General features: G+C 54.6%; 7 protein-coding genes across 7 annotated transcripts; 3 read left to right on the forward strand and 4 right to left on the reverse strand.

The window, feature by feature from the left end:
- Positions 1–22: 22 nt before the first annotated feature.
- Positions 23–2,180, reverse strand: PUNSTDRAFT_52608 (uncharacterized protein). Its single transcript, XM_007384020.1, has 3 exons — positions 2,058–2,180; positions 1,527–1,992; positions 23–1,475 (listed from the first exon to the last, which is right to left on the reverse strand). The coding sequence occupies exon 3, from the start codon at positions 1,402–1,404 to the stop codon at positions 202–204; it is 1,203 nt and encodes a 400-aa protein (XP_007384082.1). The 5' UTR covers positions 1,405–1,475; positions 1,527–1,992; positions 2,058–2,180; the 3' UTR covers positions 23–201.
- Positions 2,181–2,641: 461 nt separating this feature from the next.
- PUNSTDRAFT_134532 (carbohydrate esterase family 4 protein) lies at positions 2,642–4,156 on the reverse strand (the record flags this gene model as incomplete). Its single annotated transcript, XM_007384021.1, has 14 exons — positions 2,642–2,659; positions 2,721–2,746; positions 2,803–2,900; positions 2,963–3,098; positions 3,162–3,266; positions 3,329–3,336; positions 3,397–3,415; positions 3,468–3,483; positions 3,539–3,588; positions 3,638–3,691; positions 3,748–3,761; positions 3,821–3,875; positions 3,929–3,937; positions 3,988–4,156. The coding sequence occupies 14 exons, from the start codon at positions 4,154–4,156 to the stop codon at positions 2,642–2,644; spliced, it is 777 nt and encodes a 258-aa protein (XP_007384083.1).
- A 1,935-nt stretch (positions 4,157–6,091) lies between these two features.
- On the reverse strand, positions 6,092–7,193 carry PUNSTDRAFT_44735 (uncharacterized protein; the record flags this gene model as incomplete). Its single annotated transcript, XM_007384022.1, has 8 exons — positions 6,092–6,179; positions 6,206–6,234; positions 6,410–6,434; positions 6,585–6,646; positions 6,754–6,876; positions 6,937–6,956; positions 7,018–7,073; positions 7,126–7,193. 8 exons carry the CDS (start codon positions 7,191–7,193, stop codon positions 6,092–6,094), a joined length of 471 nt encoding a protein of 156 aa, XP_007384084.1.
- Positions 7,194–11,221: 4,028 nt separating this feature from the next.
- PUNSTDRAFT_120611 (uncharacterized protein) lies at positions 11,222–12,391 on the forward strand. The gene is made up of 2 exons (XM_007384023.1): positions 11,222–11,986; positions 12,051–12,391. The coding sequence occupies exons 1-2, from the start codon at positions 11,360–11,362 to the stop codon at positions 12,195–12,197; spliced, it is 774 nt and encodes a 257-aa protein (XP_007384085.1). The 5' UTR covers positions 11,222–11,359; the 3' UTR covers positions 12,198–12,391.
- Positions 12,392–13,662: 1,271 nt separating this feature from the next.
- PUNSTDRAFT_102896 (uncharacterized protein) lies at positions 13,663–15,167 on the forward strand. The gene is made up of 2 exons (XM_007384024.1): positions 13,663–14,711; positions 14,767–15,167. Exons 1-2 carry the CDS (start codon positions 13,903–13,905, stop codon positions 14,990–14,992), a joined length of 1,035 nt encoding a protein of 344 aa, XP_007384086.1. The 5' UTR covers positions 13,663–13,902; the 3' UTR covers positions 14,993–15,167.
- A 359-nt stretch (positions 15,168–15,526) lies between these two features.
- Positions 15,527–17,001, reverse strand: PUNSTDRAFT_113745 (glycoside hydrolase; the record flags this gene model as incomplete). The annotated part of the gene is made up of 4 exons (XM_007384025.1): positions 15,527–16,353; positions 16,403–16,550; positions 16,601–16,794; positions 16,857–17,001. 4 exons carry the CDS (start codon positions 16,999–17,001, stop codon positions 15,527–15,529), a joined length of 1,314 nt encoding a protein of 437 aa, XP_007384087.1.
- A 419-nt stretch (positions 17,002–17,420) lies between these two features.
- PUNSTDRAFT_134537 (uncharacterized protein) lies at positions 17,421–19,444 on the forward strand (the record flags this gene model as incomplete). Its single annotated transcript, XM_007384026.1, has 4 exons — positions 17,421–17,483; positions 17,536–18,783; positions 18,839–18,980; positions 19,044–19,444. The coding sequence occupies 4 exons, from the start codon at positions 17,421–17,423 to the stop codon at positions 19,442–19,444; spliced, it is 1,854 nt and encodes a 617-aa protein (XP_007384088.1).
- Positions 19,445–19,794: the final 350 nt, after the last annotated feature.

The raw sequence follows: 19,794 nt of genomic DNA on the forward strand, positions 1-19,794 counted from the left end.
GCCATCAAGAGGGTAAGGGGAGGGGAGGTCATCACCGACGGGCAATGTATTCAATGTTCATGCGAAGCAACGTGAACACAATCCCAGTAAAAAGTTGCCCCTCATTAACCCAGCACTAACATTATACCGACGCATTGTAAGCCAAAAAGCGAAAAGAGGGCCAGCCCCCAGTGCATACAGGAATACGGTGGGCGCCACCTTCTAAAAGCTACCGGTGCTACCCGTGCCGTCCTCCTGCTCGGATTCCTCCGACCATGGGTCAAGGTCGAAGTCCCGCCTCCCCTCCCAGCAGCCTTCGCCACCAGATAAACCGTCAACCCAGTCTCCCTTCGCGTCCGCGAAGGTGTAGAGGTCCCTCGCCGCAGGGAGGTACAAGAAGGCGGTGCTCCTCCTGCCCTTGCCTTCGTGCATGTGCTCGGATTCGCCTTCCGACGACGAGTCTGATGCGTTACCCTGCGCTTTCCCGATCTCCCGAAGTACATGCGTCACCCATTCCGTCGCGGCATATCCCGAGCAACACCGGCATTCTGTAGTTGGCGGCATTCTCATCGGTTGCGTCACTAGGAGCTCCAACGCTGCGGGCAGGATCGCGGGCCAGTCTACATCGCGAGCCACGATCGAATCCTCGCCCTGCAGCCTGCGTCGGAAGGAAGACTTCACACCCTCCAATGAGGATGGCGCAAGCCCACGCTCGTGTAGTTCGGCATACAGCTTGGTGGTGAAGCCGAGATCTCTCGAGATGCCGGTCAACCGGAGGTGCGAGATGATTGGCGAACGAATGGCGAGTTGACGAATGACGCGCTGGAAGGAGCCGGTGCCAACAAGGTGAATCTTGCGGAGGGAGGGCAGATCAACATTTGCGTGATCGGTCTCCGGGGTCATATCGTCCGCGAATCGTGGTTCCCAGGCACTTCCTCTGATCGTGAGCTCTTCGAGAACTGGATACGAAAAGTTCAGCGCGTCTTGAATATACCAGGAACTCTGGTAAGGGTCGTGGAAGAGGGCAGTGAGCGTCTTCAAGGTGGACGCAGCGTAGGAAAGGATACGGTTCTGCACTTCTCTCCATTCCGCGCGTTCGTGGTTCCATTCGCGAAGCCTGAGAGCGTCTTCTTCGTCCCTGGGAGCACGGTGACGGTACCAATCAACAACCGCATATTCCTCCACGCGGTCGGAGAGTAGGAGGTGGGCAATGACCTTTCGGCGTGAATGATTGCTAGAGTCGAGGACCGTAAGGAGCGCACGAGCTTGCTTGAGCCCACTGACGGCCACATTGCGCCATTGCAGTGGTTGAGAGACGTCGTGAAGGTAGGTCGATACAAGTGATAATGAGCGCGCCGTGGTGCCGTCGTCCATGCACGCATATTCGCATATGCGAAATGCGATTTCGGGAGGGCAGTGATCCATCTTCGCGGTGAACAAAGGAATGGGGACTGTCGTCGTGGTGCGGACAGAGCGTGGACGGAGATAGGGGTGCGCTGGCAAATGATTTGAGAACAGTGCGAGTCGGCGATAAGCTCGGAACGCACCACGGACATCGGCACTGGGCCATGGGAACAAGGACCCCCGCCTTTGATCAGCCCGTAGGCGAACGGCCGCGACGCTCCCAGACAACATCACTGCATTGCGGACCCAGGGCTCATCCGTTGACGTACGAACCACTTGGCACAGGACCTAAGTATGGACCAGCCCACAAGCCTCGTACGACGTTCTGGACTGCTCAACCTACAACCACCGTACGACGTTCTGGACGATGTTCGTCCGGCGTGAGCAGATGCGCAGTATCGGACACCATCGGCCGAAGCGGAGCACATCGATCACTCGACGCCCGTGACAATTTGCGACGCCGGATGCAGGACGGAGATCGTTTGAAGGCAGCGGCGATGGATTCTTCGTGTGGGCAGTCCATTCCGCGGTTCCCAGCCCCGGTAGACGTCTTGCGATGCGCCAGGACGATCTGCATTCCAATAGCTGAACGGGTGCTGAGCGTTGAGCCTTGCAAGGGAGAACGGTGGATGAGTGAATTGCCTAACCGATCAAAACCTCCTAAGTCCACTGACCCTTCTAGCTTCAAGCTTCACCTCTGAAGTTCAGATGTATCGTAGCTCGGAGATCGAACTAGGGATAACATGGTTGAGTGCGCTGGACGGATCTCGGTAAATTAATTCTGTCACGGGGAGGCGCTGGTGGTGGTAGAGCACAAACAACAAGCGAGACGCGACGGTTGCCTTCAACAGAATTGACGAGCGCTGGGGACGCGTCCTCGCATGACGTCATGGGTCTGGAGTCTGGACCTCAGGCCTCAGGGTAGGCACAGTGAATGCAGTTGCTGACCGCAAATCGAAGTCGACCATTCAAGTAATCTTTCGTTCATCTTTCACATGCAATTCGTTGAACGAGCTTCTCAGTCGTGACGGGCATAGCTACGGTAGACAACGATGACAAAACGAGATATTAACTAGAGGATGCGCGTTCGTAGTATAAGGATGTTCAATGCAAGAGGAAGTCCGTGGAAGAGTCCTTAGCAGCTGAGAAACCATCAACACCACAAATACGGTCATGTCCGTACGCAGGTACAAAACTTCGAATGGAAAACGAACAAAGTCAAGGAGATCCACGTGTCATCGATCACGGAGCAGCTTGTTTAGCATGTCCAGGAACTCTGGATGTGGTAAAAAGTCGTCAGCGCGCTACACCATACAGGGCGTTCAAAGTACACTCACGTCGCGAGTGCCTGGTGTGTTGTAGGCTGACATCGATAGCATAAGCGCCTACGACGACGTCGAGGATCAGATCACTACGCACAGTGGTATGGCGCGAGGCCGCCAAGGCACTCAGCAACAGTGCCGAACGTGTAACCAGCGGCTTTCAGCTTCTGGATCGCGAAAGGCAAGACCTGATCGCTGGATACGTCGAAAGCGGAGACACATAAGACGCCTGCTGTGAGAAAGGATGTATCGCTTACGCGGTGGTCTCGTAAGTTTCGTGGTTGAGGGCTAGGATGTTTGCCGGGTGTTGCTTGATCGCGTTCGTATATAGTTGCTCCGACTGCGCGACGGTAGCCCCTATGGAATCCTGCGAATCGAAGTCCCAGAGCACCACTGTTTCGATGAGGGTAAATCCATTCAGTGGTGATAGATGAAATGTGTATGTGGTACACGTACAGCTTTGATTACGCTCGCCTGCAACCTGGACGACGAGGTCGTTGTAGTTCCCATACGGGGGACGCATGAAAGCGGGCTTAGCACCCAATATGTTCTTCATCGCCACTGTACCAAGAAGACGGTCGTCGGTGATCATTCGCGGCGATAGACGCGACAGGCCCACTCACGTTCAACCCTGCGGATGCGAATAGTCAGAAAGAACTCTTGCACAGACTATCAAAGAGACTGAGCGCACTTCCACATTTGATCGTGAACTTGCCAAACACCAGGTCAATGAAGACACCCAGGCTAATCGCAGATACTCACTTTCGTCGAATGTCAGCTGTAAGACATTAGATTAGATATTGGTGTGAACTCAGTCCACCGAACTCGCGTACTGTGGTCAAATCTGGATGCGACCAAGTATGGCTGCCAATCAGATGCCCAGCTGCAAAGACCAGTCAGTAAGCGCAAGACGTGGCACCTTGAAAGCGCACCATTGTATGTGTGCTGCAGGCTCTGGACGACGGATTCGTCGTAAATGCAGTCATCTATAGTGAAGGTTGATGAAATCTGTTCCTGCGCAATAGAATTCAGGCGAACTCACAGTTGTCTCCGTTACTATAGCCAGAAGAGCATGTGAGCGTGTACAGGAGAAGCGCGTCGTAGACGAAACTGACACGAAGAAGGTGCCCTTGATACCAGCTTTGGTGAGAGTGTCGGAAATGCTCGTCTCTGTGCCACACATGAATCACACTCTGGTACTATCAGCCGCTAGTCAGGCATACCGTAGATGTCTGCAAGTCTGCGTCAGAAACAAAGCAGAAAGATCAAAAATTGAACTCACAGGGTCCGTCGTCGAAAGTAAGGGCAACCATATTCTTCACGGAACAGCCGGTGTAGACCTTCGCAGGACCTGCACGACCGACAAGGTGCATACTAGGCTGCTCTGTACCAGGAGTCGGCGACGTCTTGGCGACCAAAGCGAGAGCGAGGGGGACGAGTGCTGTAAACATTTTTCTCCTGCGGCTGGACTGTGTCGTAGAGAGGTTGTGGATAGTAGACAAGAACAGACACCGAAGACGCGGGGAGAGAGGATACTCTGTCACTTTTCGTCATACAATCCAACCGACATTTTATACAGATGTGCATCGATCTCGATCATCCCCGAGTCGTACGTTCTTTTCAAGCTCCGCGCGAAGGAACGAAGTGAGTTGACGTTTACGTTCTGGCATGCTTGGCAGGCGCGCCTCCCGTTCCGAGGATGTCAACGACGGCGAGTGGCGCCGGACCGAGCCAAGGAGGGAAAAGTGGGAAGGGTAGCCAGGGGTCAGGGCACGTAAGTTCACGGGGAAAGGCGGGCTTCAACGTATCCTGATCGAAAGCGGTCATGCGCCCTCTACCAGCACCCACGTACGCCGTCTACGCCGTGACGGCCAAGCCTCGTGCAGCGGCGAAGACACTCCGCAATGATCTAGGTGGCAGGACTGATGCCCGCGTACCTCCATGTGATCCCTCGACGACCCTCGACGTCGCGTACGGCCGTCGTGTGATGCAAATGACGCGACCGGGATGTTGTCGGTCCATGCAATAGGCGCCAGATTGTTTCGCGGACCAGCTCAAGAGAAATTCTGTATTCGTGCTGGTGGTGTTCGGCTGTGAGATGCCCAAGTACGCGTCGAAGACGGAGGAAGAGCCTCGAGGAGGTGGCTGTTTCGGAAGTGCTATTTTAAGCAATCCTTTTTGCGACCGCCAGCGGCGGCGAGCCTGCCATCGACTTGCGATTCTTCACATTCTGGACGGCAGCCTTCCCATATGGTCTGCGACCTAGGGGAGGCGTCAAGACTCTAGGCTACAACGCTGCTACATATTCAATGCATGCGCAAAGATAGGCTCCATATATATATAGCAAGAGCCCTCATCAACATCTCTGCTAATCGTGCACGGAAGACGCTCCTCGTTCATTAGGCCTCTTTTGTCAGTGGTCCTCGTATGGAAATCTTTCGAGGGCAGCACAAGGCTTGCGATTGGCTAGAGCTTGAACGTTGAAGCTTATCGCGAAGTCCCTATACTTATACTTATGAAACTCGTTCGTCGGGCTGCCCGGCATCGCATCGTTGGAAAGTGCTTCACCTGTAATGGACCGACGGAGGCAGCCCCACTTGGAGAACTATAGCCATATCTCCAGGCTTGTCAGACTGCGTCCGACGAGTTGATCAGACCCGAAATGAGATCATGCAAGAACGGACATGGATGGATTGCTCCTATCCACCTCGCACACTCATGGCTAGCGATGATAAGTCTACAGGTTGCATGATTGAAGTATCTATAAATACACCCGTTGCACTGTCGTGGTACATGGATCGAGGGATCCGCATCAAGGTCCAGGCAGTTTATGCATGTCCTTCAGGGGTATAATCGTCGACACGGGCTCGTTCCTACGATACCGCGACGGCGCGCGTTCGCGACGAGTTATCTGCGAGTCCATGTAGTACTCCTCGTCTAGTTCGTCAATCACCGGCTCGCCAAGATTGCCTACGACACGCCTCCAGTCTGTAAACTGGTGACTGGTGTAGAGACCTGTGGCATCCGCCGTATGGGCGAAGGCGAGCGATGCGTGCTGAGACGCGACCGGTTGCATGAACGTATCATCGTCTGCTGACCGAGGAGTATACCCTCGTAAGTTGAGTACAATCCTGTAGAGGAAGTTGTAGGTCGTCAAATCATCAACATCAGTAAGCTGTCACGCACCGCGAGATCATGATTGAGGTCATCAGCTCTGAGAATGGGGCAAAGAAAGGTTTCAAGGATTCGTCTTTGACGCTCTGAGGGCTCGTTATCGGCAAAATGACCTGCGTTCAGAATTCGGAACGCACGAAATAGACCACAACGTTTAATAAGTTCACTGAAAAAATGACGAAAAAGTACGCAATCCCATCCTGATAGAAAGATTAGAGCAACCATTGGCAACATGGCGAAGAATCGCCGTACTCGGAGGAATAGTCTGAAGGTACTGGAGGAATCTCCTTGAGTACCATCCTATCCGGTGAGATAATTTCACTCACGGCATGCTAGCACCTCGTTGTAGGTACTCCTTTGATCGCCAAAGGGTAAGCAGAAAAATGCAGCTATCGGTGACGAGTGGTCCAATCCAAAGGCCAGCATAGACTGATGTTCTGCCGATAAGGATACATCCCGTAGGAATTGGAACTTGCAGGGCTGTGGGGGCGATCAGAGTTTCATATAGGGATTGCGCTTCGGAGACTCACGAATGCCTTCTGCGAGAACTGCAGCCTGAACGCCGATTTGCGCCAGAAATACCAGGACAAGCACGAGCAGAACCAGCTTATTGCCTCCGTACAGCGCGTAAACTCGAAGTATCATGACGACTATCCCGGATAAGCGTCATGAGGCGCACGAAGGTTTCGGGCAAGTGGAACCTACTCTGACATATCCCAGTAACCGTAACAGAACCGGCACCTTCGTATTTCACGAATCGTCGGCATCTAGCCTATATTGAGTGATGACGACACTGAAGGACGAGAAGGAGCTTACACCTAGCATGTGGTTGTCAGCGAGCAAGCTAATCTCCGTCCTCAGCGGATGTCCTTACCTCCGCAGGCCACTCCGACTGGAACGCGGTCATCACCACGATGAATTCCAGTGGCGTCAGATACCGATTCAATACGAACAAAATGGATGCACCGGTCCATGGTTTCTTCCAGATTCTCTCGACCTAGAGAAAGAAAATAGCGTCACATATACATGGACTCAACTCCGCTCTGCATGAGCGCACCTCCTCTCCGAAATTCAACACTATCATACACGTGCCAATTAGTGGTTTGAGCGAGTATGCTCTGTACGGAGGAGCACGTACAATGGTCATATATCAGCAGGCTGAAGAGACCGGTCTGGAACATATTCTGCATCTGCCTGTTTCCCAATATTCATTACCATAATCTGAGTACATGCGCGGGGTACGTACAAGTCATTCTTGAAGGTAACCAGTGCAGGTGGTAGAGGGGCGCCATCCATCGCGACTCCGAAAGCCATCAGGCTCGTCCGGGTGAATCGTAGAGGTAGGAACAGCGCAAGGGTACTCCCAAATGCATCGTCTACTTATGTACTCAGAGTCAAATGAGATGATCGCGAAGTTAAAGCCTCCAAAACGATCTTGCTGCGAACGTCAAGCACTTCCAGGACGCAAGAAGTGATGGCAAGCCATGTTGGTAGTCTTAGCTCTCATGAACTCCCGAACAGGGATAGCCGCTTCGGTAATGCCGATTGGCTCGGCCGGTGGCATGGTGCATGCCGAAGCCTACCATCTGCAAGATACAGATAAACAGTCCACCAGCACACGTGCAAATCCGAATCTTTCGCAGACCTGTGCCAGGTTCCTCAACTCCGTTTGCCCAGCGCTACGGTACATCCCACCTCACCCACTCCGACTACGGGACGACGATCCACCCCATTCCCGACGAAGAGCTTGTAGACAGCTGATTCGGACCTGGGTCTCCACGCGACGGTCTGGCACGTCTCAGAGACAGGATATCGATCCTCCGATGGCTTCCTGTTATAGCTTCGACGAGTGGCATTGATGATAGCCCAACCTATCGGTAGGAAAAGTGATCGCCAGCGATCCTCCGATCAGAATCCGACGGTGTGAGGCGGATGTTATCGCGGGCGGTCTCGGTGAACATGGCTTTGCCATGGCTGTCAGGTGCAGAGCGTTGATATGATAAGATGCGCAAATGTTGAGCCTAACGTGCTCCCAAAGTCAATGGAACTTGCAGCTGAGCACTCGGGCATGTCGCGATACTCGTGGAAGCTGCAGTTAGGTAATCATCACCAGTGAGATCAGGAAGCGGCGTCTTTGGGATACTACTTGCTCCTTGAGTAGGTTACAACGACACGGGCCCCACATACCAGGGTCTGGCCGTGTTAACAACAGCTCAGCGCTCAGATTTCACACATGTTCCCCAAGAGATTGATATTCTACCTGGTGCGCCGGTTACGGTTGCGAGCGGGGTCAGGTCACTGAAAAATAAATTTGCGCGCGTTCGACCCGGGCCGGAGGAGATTGCTTGCCTATCGGGGTCAGCTCTACTTGCCCTGGTTAAAGGACCCCTATAGACCTAAATCTAGTGAACTACTCCTTCGCCCATCCTTCGCCTAATACACAACGAAACTGTACATTATACTGGTACTCGCCGGAGTGCCTGCTATTTTGTGATCCGTTTTACCTCCTTCTAGTCGCACTTGTGCCTTAGTACAATTGCGTGGAGGGTGAATGAGACGGCTCTCCAGGCCTTTTACATCAGGGGGAGTGGAAAGACCATCCCGTGCTCAAAGCTATACATCAGGCTCACAAAGAAGCAGGCAAGCAAGACGTGGTATCATCCTTTTATATGTGACCGTGGGAATTATAAATGTGATGCGCTTCACTTCAAGATGGTCGGGACCAGTGAGAATAAGATTCCCACGAGTATTTGAGGTAACCTGTTCAAGTGATGGAAAAAATTTCTCCGACTTACCTACCTACCACGTCCAAGCTCAGATCAAGCTAAAACCTTAAAAAATATATTAATTGTACCATACGTACTCATACGAGACGCATATGCTGCATGCCCCGGAGTCGAACACGCGCAACTTGACCCCGCTCGGCAACCGTAGCCGGTGCCGCAGGATTTCAGTAGTACAATGCTTCCGTCAAAGGCCGTAGAAGTATTAACTGGAATATTTACCCGTGTTTATCGTTGTTGGTGGTTCACCGAATCAGAAAGGCTTCATTCTACGATAGTAAACATGGCTACATCCTGAGTCACCCGTGAATCGTGGAAAGGTAATGCAAGGATACCGCACACTCGTAGATGACATTCCAGTGACCGTCTATTCTCAGATATCAGGGACATGGAACGATAAAACACAGGTCGCAAGCGCCTACGTGCCATGACAAGCTGAGGCCGGCATGGCTCGAAGACTTCCGCGAGCCTCGACTGCGCAGCTTCTAGAATGAGCGGATCGCAGGTTGGGTGCCAAGAAAACCGGCGCGCCGTCGTTGTTTGCGCCATCATGGCAAGCGGCGAGCTTGGGCAAGCATCATCATGACGGGCACACGGAACCTACAGTGATCTCATGCAGATGTCATTAACCGTTGAGTGACAAGAACCTCTTAGTAGCAATGTCATGAAAGCATCTAAACCCGCATGGGATGTCGCATCATACGACCTAGAGCGCGCCTCGTTAGCACATAACGGCAGGACACTCCACGGCACCTTCGTAAATCGACGACGAGTCCGGGCCTCTGGCTGCGGCTACAAAAGGCGCGAGATGGGCATGTTTGAGTCGGCTTCGGATGGGAGGAAACATAGTAACCTGGCACACATGATTGGTCCGGCTGGGTGGTCTGGTGACCACCTGACTGCGATGAAACGTCATCAGTGCGAAGTCGACGGGAAGATCTGCCATGACGCTCTCGTCGAGCGAACAGGTCCACGAACTCGACACCTGATAGAACGAAGAGACATTCAATGCCAAGATGTGCCACTCTAGCCTAGGCCATGGAGCGAGAGGATAGTCTTTCATCAGGGAAGGCGATCGACTGCGAAATCGGCGCCAACTTGTCGAACGCGTCTCACCACACATCATGCAAACCTAGTGCTGTTGGCTAATACGCAACGACCACCGGGAGAAGAAGAACGCCGGTGAGAGTCGAGTAGCCCGCTGCATTGGCGGCCGCTATCTCAAACCGATCTTGAACACATACGATGTCCAGATTGAAGCAGGTCTGTCTATGTCTACTGCATCTTTGAGCGTCTATCAGAAGCAATTTTAGCGTCACGGGGTTAACACTCTCACTTTCCACGGTCCTTTGCAGTTGAGGGGTTCGCACGGACGAATGGCTCGCCATACAATAGACAGAGATGCTGTCCAAGCCAATACGAGTACAAAGTGATTGTGCTTCGCGAACCCCTCCCTTGAATGGCGAAGCCAACCTTGGTGGTGGGCAGTGGGCGCTGAGGGTATGCAGTTGAGAAGACGTGACGGTACCGGTCTCCATTTCCGCCTCACGGATGTAACACATGCATGTGTCCCCCTCACAGTAGCAAGGCTGCGGAGACAGCATAGAAGAAGCAGCGACAAGGCATTTCCATCCATGCAAGGAGCAAGAGGCTAGATCTGATCCTGATGAGCGAACTGACTGTCGGAGGACACGCGAACTCTTCATATCGCTGTTACCGATCGGTAGGAGATGCAGAACGTGTTGTCGAGATGAGTTTCAGCGCGAGACCATAACTTGATCTGATCCTGATGAGCGAACTGACTGTCGGAGGACACGCGAACTCTTCATATCGCTGTTACCGATCGGTAGGAGATGCAGAACGTGTTGTCGAGATGAGTTTCAGCGCGAGACCATAACTTGGATCGCGAGTCGATGGAGTACACAGCTGCCAGCCCATCGCCGCCGGCCGGTCCCGTCCGAAGTTGACAAAGTTGGGACAAAGAGAGCAAGTAGCGATGACACAGCCACGGATTGCGCCGCCATCATTGTCCCGGGCTCTGCAACGGCGGGTCTTCCTCGCAATTGTACAACAACAGCCTGCTGGCGGTACGGACAGCACCTCACGGATATAAGACCGGGCAGGATATGTCGGTTCGCTCTCAACCAACACGGTGCCCCACTCTCCCAACGGCTGTCGTCATTACGCGGTTCTCGCGCTGTTCCGGTACGCCTCGTTGCAAGAAGGTCCCGCGTTTCTCTCCAACAACTCGCAACCGAAATACTAGACCTGCGCACGCATCACCTGAGTTGTCTGCGCATTCAGTCCCGGTCTTGGGCCCCGTAGGACCTCGACCCGACCCCTCCCCCCACAAAGAGCGCATATAAACCGGCAAGAGATTTCTCGTCTCGGCACCTTCGCCCACCCCGTGTCAATCACCTCGAGGCTTTGATCCACGTAAAGCCCCTCGGACTCTCGGACGTCAACCAGTAAAAGCGTAATCCGCTTGCACATTTTGCATAATCCACTGGGTAGGCCGCAACACGCCCCGGGACGGTCCTCCGAGCTTCATGTCGTTGACGGTTCTCCCCTTCCTTCCGTAGGACTACAAAACCCCCAGCTGCTTCTCCGCCTCCTGCCTATTCTCTCGCATTCCCCACATCGCCAATCCCGGACGCCCCGCACTGTTCCTCCCGCTCCCTGTGACGGATCCGCGATATGACCGAATACGACTACTCCCCCGACGCCTACGAGAAGTACCTCGCCAGGCAGCAGCGCATCGCCGACTGGGTCGACTCCACCAACTCCCAAGCGCACCGATACAAGAACCCCTTCGTGCACGCGCCGTCGTCCATCGCGCCGTCTACCTCGTCGGATTCGTCGCATTTTTCCCGCCGCCCCTCCTCGCGGCACGACCGAGACCTGCGGAGGTCCAAGACGCTGAGCCCGACCCGCTCCGCAACGCGGGCGCTCTCGCCGTCCAGCCCCCGTTCTTCCCATTCGCACGCCTCCCCTACATCGTCACATCAATCCCATGCGGGCTACGTATACAGTCCCCCGGCGACATACACGTATCCGGCGGCAAGCCATGCCACCGCCCAACACGTGGTCTACTCTCCGCAGGCGCAGTTCGCGTACTCGTCGTCGCCGCCTGGACAATACTACACGACCTTCCAACCGTCGAGCTCTCATGCACCCCCCGGCTCCACGTCCTACTCGTCCACCAACCCGAATGTGCGATATGTTACCTACGATGCCTCCGCGCGGCGCGTGGAGATCCCGGCACCCCGACCAGGACAAACCTATATCGTGTATCCTCCCCCCGGCGGTCGCGTTGAAGTCATGGTGAGTCTGCTTCCTCGTCATTTCGTAACACGCGCTTACGTTTCGTCTTGTTTTCCTTCTCTAGTCGAGCTCTTCGCGGACGTCCTCGTCGCCAACCTCTCCCATCTCGCCCACTTCCTCGTCAAGGTTGACAAAGAAGAAGGATCAACCCATCATCGGTTTCTTCAAGAACCGTATATCGCGCGACCCATCCAAGGGTCGTCGCACGTAATCGCCGTGATGAGCGCCCACGTTCGCACATCGCCGACAGCGTCGACGGTGTCGATCATTTTTTGATGGGCAGGCAGGACACGACCTTTGTCATTCCTTTCACTTGCTCCAGGTTGCTCCGTGTCTGGCCTTCGCCGCCTTTCGGAGAGCAGATGGATATCCCGTCACGAATACCTTGCATATAATGAAGATACCTCCCGGGTACCGAAAAGAGCAGCTTCTGTGTATAATAAGGAACACGGTTTGTAGATGATGTAGAACATAAGGAATTGTACTTTTAGTTAGAACGTTACGATAGGATCATAATGAATCTCACGAACGGAACGCCGGTTTGCCCAACACGAACACATTCTGATCATCGATTTCCGTACGTGTATCGCCCAATGCCGCCCAATCAGTGCCTCCTCTAGGTGTACGACAAATTTGATCCGCTGCCGAACATAAGCAAGTTTCATCTTTCTGCGCCGTGTGACAAACTGCAAGAGAGTTTAATGGTTTCAGCTTGCGAATTTGCAGTGCTACTACGGACTCGGTTGCGGCACGCTGTATTGAGTACTTACGCCATGTTCTTGAGACTGGACATGCCAAACTTGTACTAACACAATGTAGTACCGGTACCTTGCTCTGAGTCCCGAAAGCGATACCGTAAACTTGCCTTATCCCTTTCAGTTGCCTAAGCCACCTCGCGGGGTTGCGGGTGCACCGGCATGACGATGTTCACAGTTACCAAGTTCCCGTGCACATGCGTCCCATTCCGGGTTCCTTACTTATGCCGTCGTCGTCGTCGAAATCACGGTGAATGGAGGGATCGCGCACAGACCGCAGCTAGGACTGGTGTACTCGCCTCTACCGTATCATTCAGACGATCACGGACGTCACTGGCGTTCTCACTGCCGGCAGCTCCCATACGCACCTCATATAACTTTTCCTGGCCGCCATGGCAGGCATCGATGTTGCCGACCGAGGCCAAGTATAGCGTCGGTCAAGTTGCGCTCACCACGTCGCCAAGCGCTAGCTTCGACCTTCGAAGGACCGCGGTCTACCGGTGCGCCAACGGTACACGCAAAATTTCGGCGTTGCTTGCAAGCTGCAGCCCGGGTCGCAGCGAAGGGCCGGACCGTCAGTGCATGAGATGCATCGGTGATGGGCGTCGCCACGGTGGTTTCCCCTGGAGGCTGTGTTCCGACTCCGGGCAACCGCTCTCGGCGGTGCCTCGGCGACGGTGCGGGGGCCTGTGCACGCCGACTCGAGGAGATCTCCTCCACTTCCTCTCCCAGCCCAATTGGATCTGCGTGGACGTCCTGCTCGTTAGGCTTTGATCGGTAGGTGCGCTCACTCACATAGCCCGCGCCTTGACATGTTCCCGTCGCGACGCCGGGGTCTTCGATCGCTGATCTGGAATTCACCGAAAGGCTCGGAAATCATCGATACTGGGTGCAATCAACCGTTAGGCGCCCGCGGGATGTATAAGACATAACGCTGGCAGATACCCAAAGCAAAAAGGCTCAGATTATTCTCTGCCCCTTCGTCGGCTCCACCTTTACTTGTTTTCTGCTCCTCGCAAAGCCGGGACCTCGCACAGCAAAGTGCGGGCCTGTGCGCTCTCTCTACTCGTTGCACACAGCCTCAGGAGGCGCAAACGCATCCCTTTTGAGACACCAGCGTCGGGGGCGGGATAGAAATTCCTGGCGATCAGCCCATCCGCGATGTCTGGCCCATTCGTGTACAATCCCCCCGCGTACGTTCCAAGCCCGTACCTAGTGCCGTACTTCAACCAGGCCCCGCCGTCGCCTTTCATCCCGCCCCAGTTCGCGCCGGCACCACCGTCTACCGGGAGTTCGCGTCGCGTGCGCTTCGAGGATGACGACGACGTCCCGCCCCTGACGTCCCGGCCGCGATCATGGCACGCGCCCCCGATGCAGGTTCCTTCCTTCGCGACGCCTCCTCAGACCTTTGTGCCCCTGCCCCAGGCCGGGTATCTTCACCCCCAGGCCGCGTTCGCACCGGGGCATCACAGGAGCCGGTCGTTCGGGGGATCCACGGCCACACCACCCATGTTCACTCAGCCATGGTACCTCTGCACACCCACCATGCAGCCGGTGATGCAGCCTATTTCACCCATGCCGGTATCCCCCATGCTGCTGCCGGCCGCAACACCCCCGCCTCCTCCTATGCAGATTCACCCGTACCTGAATGGCGCATCACCCCGCCCGGACTTTGTCTTCGACCTCAGCGCGAGCACCTTTCGTCCCATGAAGATCCGCCACGACGGCGAAGCGGTTCCCCTCGCGGTAGCGGACTTTGACCAACCCGCAACCCATCCGCCGGTTTACCGCATGCGCATCACCTGCGACGCCATACCGCAATGGCCGATCGACCTCGAATACTCGCGTTCTCCGAGATCCGTGCTTCTAGAGATCCCGAGCCCGAGTGGCGGTTCTATGGTTCCTATCACCCTGCGTGATGTGCTTCTCGCTGTCTATCAGCATCTGCAAACTCAAATCACCCATCTCGAGTATGTTCCGTCCTTTATCGATATGAGGACACGTGTTGATAACTTCTCTACGCAGTTGGGCACGCTTGTCGTACTCGGAGGAGGTAGCCATATCTCGCGCCTACACTCGCCGATGCCGTGCGGCATCTAATCGGGCTGTAATGGCTGAGCAGGCGGAAGCGAGCCAAGGAGTTAAGAGGATCGACTATTTATTGGACCGTTACATGTTCAAGGGTTTGGTTCGCGCGGGAGCGGCACACGAAGGATTCGAAAACGTGAAGCTGATGGTGGGACCGCGCTGACGATCTTGGACGACGACTATGTGCATGACAAAATCTATATATATCACTTCCATTGCTCTCCTTCGTACGTATGATCTAGATTGGAAAGGACAGTACATTACCATCGCTACGACTATGTTTATATGTACAATATGTAGGACGATGTCGATGTGAACTGGATGACGTTCAACAGTAGTACTGGCAAAAATCTGCCTTTGCTTGGTCGATCCCTTGTTTGACGCCGTGCTCTGAGAGAACATCATCAACTGACGGCCAGATTTCATAAGATGTTTTGACCCACCCAACTCCCAAGCACTCTTTTCGCCGCCTTTCTCGTTCACATGCGCAGAGAGGCGCAGTTTCACCCAAGCGCCCTTGAGCCCGATCTCAGGAACCGGTATGCCCGGAGACACTGAGGTGAAGAATCTGTACGCGTCGTCCCACCCAGTGACAAAACCTTCTCCGAAACGCCAGTGTTCATAATGGCCCGGATATTGAGACCACCAATTAGAATGGTCCGCTATCATGGTCTGATGAGCATAGGAGCCAAGGCGGCTAAGTTTTCGTCAGCGTACCCAACGACTTATCCCGCGCGGCGTCCCGCCTTTCCTGGATTTCGTTCGGGTCGTCGACGGTACGAGAAGCTCGTAGACCTATCCAGGGAGGAAACACGCCTTGCTCCACCGCCGTCCGCCAGCTCCATCCCGTATCGCCCCCATGTTCCTTCTTGTACGTCCAGAAGAACCATCCTGAGCATAGGCGCTCGAAGAGATCGAGCTCTGCTTTGACGTAATCCCTTTTCGCCGCCGACTCGTTGGACCCGAGCCCTTCGAGCGACTTCGGATTCAGCGCTCCTGACCATTCTCCGACGATCAGGCCACCGCCGGCGCTTTCGAGTTTCTCCACGGCCGTAGCGAACTGTTTCGGCGTCCCCGCGTTGGTATCCGACAAGTTCTGTATGTGTTGCGAGACGGGCGTTGCCGCATCCCCAGATGTGAAACAGCGGTAAAGATGATGGTCGATCACGAGTAGAGGCGTCTTCGCGCTTGCGACGTAGTTGACATAGTTCTCCGTCCACCAGCAATCGCTGAGGACGATGGGAATCGTGCTATCGATCGAGCGTAGCGCTCGGGTAGCGTCGGTGTACCAGTTTTCCAGAGCCTTGTGGTTGCCGTTCGGCTGCGGCTCGTTGAGGAGCTCGATGCCCACCACATTAGGTAACGGGGGAGACCTGGAATTGCAGAAGGCCTTGACTTGAGAGAGTAGGACCTCAAGAACGTGCACGGCGTGATGCATGTGCTTTTTATTGGAGAAGAACTTTGGATTGTTCGAGGTACCGGCATGCGAATCGTGGTTCTGTTTACCGGGAGCGGCGTGGAGATCTAGCAAGGGAATTAGTGGGGAAGGTTGCGCGAATGTGCAACAGAATACCTAAGAGTACGCCAATACCATGTCGGTAAGCGCTCTCGATTGCAGCAGTGATACGAGGCCATGCTCCCTCAAATACGTGCTGGAAGTCCGCGAAGTCGGTCCCAGGTAGCACAGAAGGGTCCGCTCCGCAGAGGTGATAATAACCAATCTGCCCATGCGATCAATGAAGACGAGAATGAACGACGAGAAGCTACGTACGGGGATTCGGACGGTATTGATGCCCTTACTTGCGACATAAGCCCAGTCCACATCTGTGATCCAGGTGTCCCAGTGGTGCTCGAGGATAGCCCTTGCATTCTCGCCACGGGCGACGTCGAGGTCGCTTGAGCCTGGAGAAGCCGCTGACCGGAAGGGGCTGTCTGCTATCCACTTCTCGAGAACAAACCATGAACCTGATACAGATTACGCCATCAGGTGAGAGACTTGAGTTGCGATTCATGTTCACAATACTGACCGAGGTTAACACCGCGCTGCTTGCGGTATCGGTATATATCCTGTTCTTGGGGAAACGCATCATTTGCTAGATGAACTTGCGCGGAGACATCTCCTTGAGACTGAGATCTGACATGTCCTTTGATGAATTTCGATATCTTCTGCATGGCGAACGAGATGGTCAACGAGGAGTCCTGAACACAACCTGCCCGGCGTACCGTCGCAGTACATATAGCACGTAGCCATGATGACGTTGAGTGTAAGCCAAGGTGGGACCGGTTGGGGTTAGGGTCACTGCGAATTCGGACTTGGGCGCTTTGCATTCTACCGCATTGCCGCTGCATTGCCGCGATGATCACAGCTCTGTCCTGGCGGTCACTACGACTGCCTTCGTCGAACAACGTCGGCTCCTTGGGACCGAATACAGGTAGCGTGAGCACCATATCATACCCGCCAAGTTTCACCCTAGATGCTCGGCAGGTTGTGCAACGTTGACTGAACCGGTAGCGTTTCCCTCAGCGAGAAATCGTTCGTACTGGATCTGCGCTGGTAACTGATCCTGGGCGTGTCATCTCTCCTACTCACAATGTCTGGACGAGTTCGCGCTCATGGAGAAGGCCTCCTTCAGATCAATCGCCGGGAATACGAGGTGGATGCCGCTCATGAATAGTCGATAGGCGCACTGAACGAACGATACGCAGAGACTATCAAAAGCTGCTCGACCGCCATACGCGACGATCACCGACTTGCGACGATTTGTAACATTCGTTGACCTTCATCCGGAGTTCCGATCCGATGCTACTCCAATTTTCTGTCTTCACCTAGACTCTAAATCGGTGCCTTCTGTCGGCCCTGATGGGCGTACCGACAATACGTCGCGTCTGCAACCTGCATTTGCTCTAACAGCGCTCATGGGACTCTCTGGAATTGCTGTCGTCGATGAAGCTGAAGCCAGGATCCTACTTCCTCACATCGCAGACATCTCTGCCTGGATCGTCTTCATCATCAGGCAATGCATACTCCCCAAGGAAGCACACAGACGCCCGTCCGTCAAGCGCTCCCTCCGCCCCATTTCCGACGTCTTCAGGCCACTTTGCGCCATCGGTGCGGAGATGGACCTCCTAGGTTTAAACCTCGTTCGGCCTGTCGCGGATCTGTGGATCTTGGCTGCGCAAAGATCCAAAATCAATGCCGTGTGCCGCCAGGGCTGGGAATACAGTGCTATCAATGCCTTCTGGGCATCTGCCATAGCTAGCCACGATCCACCTCTTAGATCGTTCCTATCCGCTCTCGTCGACTCTGATGTCCCGTCCTTTGTTTCGTCCGCGCTCTGCCATCTTTCGCGGACGATCAACAACATGGACGGAAAACTCACTTCGCACTACGACTTGACGAATGACATGGATGTTGTTTACTTTTTGTCCCTATACGGAGAGCCCACGCTGTCTGATATAGTCCAGTCTCTCTTGGAGAAGGGTGCAATGACGCTCATGTCTAAAGGAGCTGGCTTGTTGGCCAAGGCGGTTCACTCTCCGATCCATGCACACCATGTTCTGGCGGGCATCACAAAATCCGCCGGTTTCTTCACTATAATGTCGTGCGTGGCGCCGGGTCGCCCATGGGTGATCCAAGCCGTCAAGAACGGCATCATCCAAGCCTTGGTACAGGCGGCATATCTAATCCAGTTCGTGAAAATAGAGACGGCCGTTGAGGATTATGTCCGCGGCGTCCAAGAGGCGCTGCATCGTCTGTGCGCGTACTTGGTGTACAGGTCGGTGCTGCGGGTGGTATTGAAAGCGGTGGAGACGATAGACGAGAGCCGCTTATTTAGGTCGGATCCCAGGATGAATGCCGTCTGGGACTTGTGGGAGACGTTTATGGTGCTGGTGATGGAACGCGACATCCTTTACACCGCAGCGAAACCGCGCGTCGTCGTCGTCTGCAAATCGGTTCGTTCTCTCCACTATGGCAAGCGAGAGGTCCACGCTGAATACGCCGTGCCAGTGCGGACTGAAGGACTCTGGAGACACGTTCATGCGATGCTCTGGATGCGTCCATACCTGGTACTGCTCGTCGGCATGCCAGGAGAATGATTGGAAAGCCGATCACCGGGAGTTTTGTACCGACTTCAAGCTGAGATCTCGACGTGAGCCCGAAGCCCGGTTCTCCTACTTGCTTTCGCTCATCGCACGCCCGACTTTTTTTCCAGTGGGCGACTTGCACACGCTGAGCTTTCGAGACTACGAGATGGTCAAGGCCGTGACGCGGTACGACCTGTCCCGACGAAACGACGAGATCAAGGCGCAGCTGCGCCTGCCCGACCGCTTCTTCCCGCCCGTGATCGAGCTCAGCTACATGATGCACCCGGTCCAGCTCAAGGTGATGACCGTCGCGGAGCACGCCGCGTACCGCGCGATCGACCCGGACAACCCGTCGTACGACGCCGCGCTGGAGAAGGTAAGGAAGGGCAAGGGCCTGTTTGCGCTCGCGCGCACGCTGCTGCCGCTCGGAAACCGGTGGTTCGACGCGAACTTTTGGGCGCAGATTGTGGTGAGGGAGGCGGAGACGCCGGAGGAAGAGGAGATTTTGCGCGAGGTGTTGTCGTGGTGATCTCAGTCTGTTTGCCGTCGATCGGTTGGGTTGTCGTCCGCGGCGATGCATTTGTTGTTGTACGTTACATGCACTTAGATAGGCGTCCCTGTCGTGTCCGAGGATCAATTATCTGGTGATGAGACTTCTCTTCCTCGATCAAAGGCGTAACGATCGTTGGCATTGCATCTCGTCTCGTCTATTACTCTATGAAGAGTGGGGTATATTCTACTTTCTACAGAGCCGACCGCGCTCGCCCTCGGCCGCAGGCCAAAGGGTTCGTCAGGCTTAGCCGACTCGCGGGGCAAGTATGGCGAAGTCGGGAAAAGGGTGAAGAGGAAATGTACACGGAAGCTGTTGCTACATATGAA

Source organism: Punctularia strigosozonata (genome assembly GCF_000264995.1).
Source record: "Punctularia strigosozonata HHB-11173 SS5 unplaced genomic scaffold PUNSTscaffold_7, whole genome shotgun sequence".
Lineage (NCBI taxonomy): Eukaryota > Fungi > Basidiomycota > Agaricomycetes > Corticiales > Punctulariaceae > Punctularia > Punctularia strigosozonata.

Coding starts and splice junctions, on each gene's coding strand:
- PUNSTDRAFT_52608 (XM_007384020.1), bottom strand. CDS start 1,404: ATGGATCACTGCCCTCCCGAAATCGCATTTCGCATATGCGAATATGCG.
- PUNSTDRAFT_120611 (XM_007384023.1), top strand. CDS start 11,360: ATGACCGAATACGACTACTCCCCCGACGCCTACGAGAAGTACCTCGCC. Junction 11,987..12,050: donor GCGGTCGCGTTGAAGTCATG/GTGAGTCTGCTT, acceptor TTCCTTCTCTAG/TCGAGCTCTTCGCGGACGTC.
- PUNSTDRAFT_102896 (XM_007384024.1), top strand. CDS start 13,903: ATGTCTGGCCCATTCGTGTACAATCCCCCCGCGTACGTTCCAAGCCCG. Junction 14,712..14,766: donor ACTCAAATCACCCATCTCGA/GTATGTTCCGTC, acceptor TTCTCTACGCAG/TTGGGCACGCTTGTCGTACT.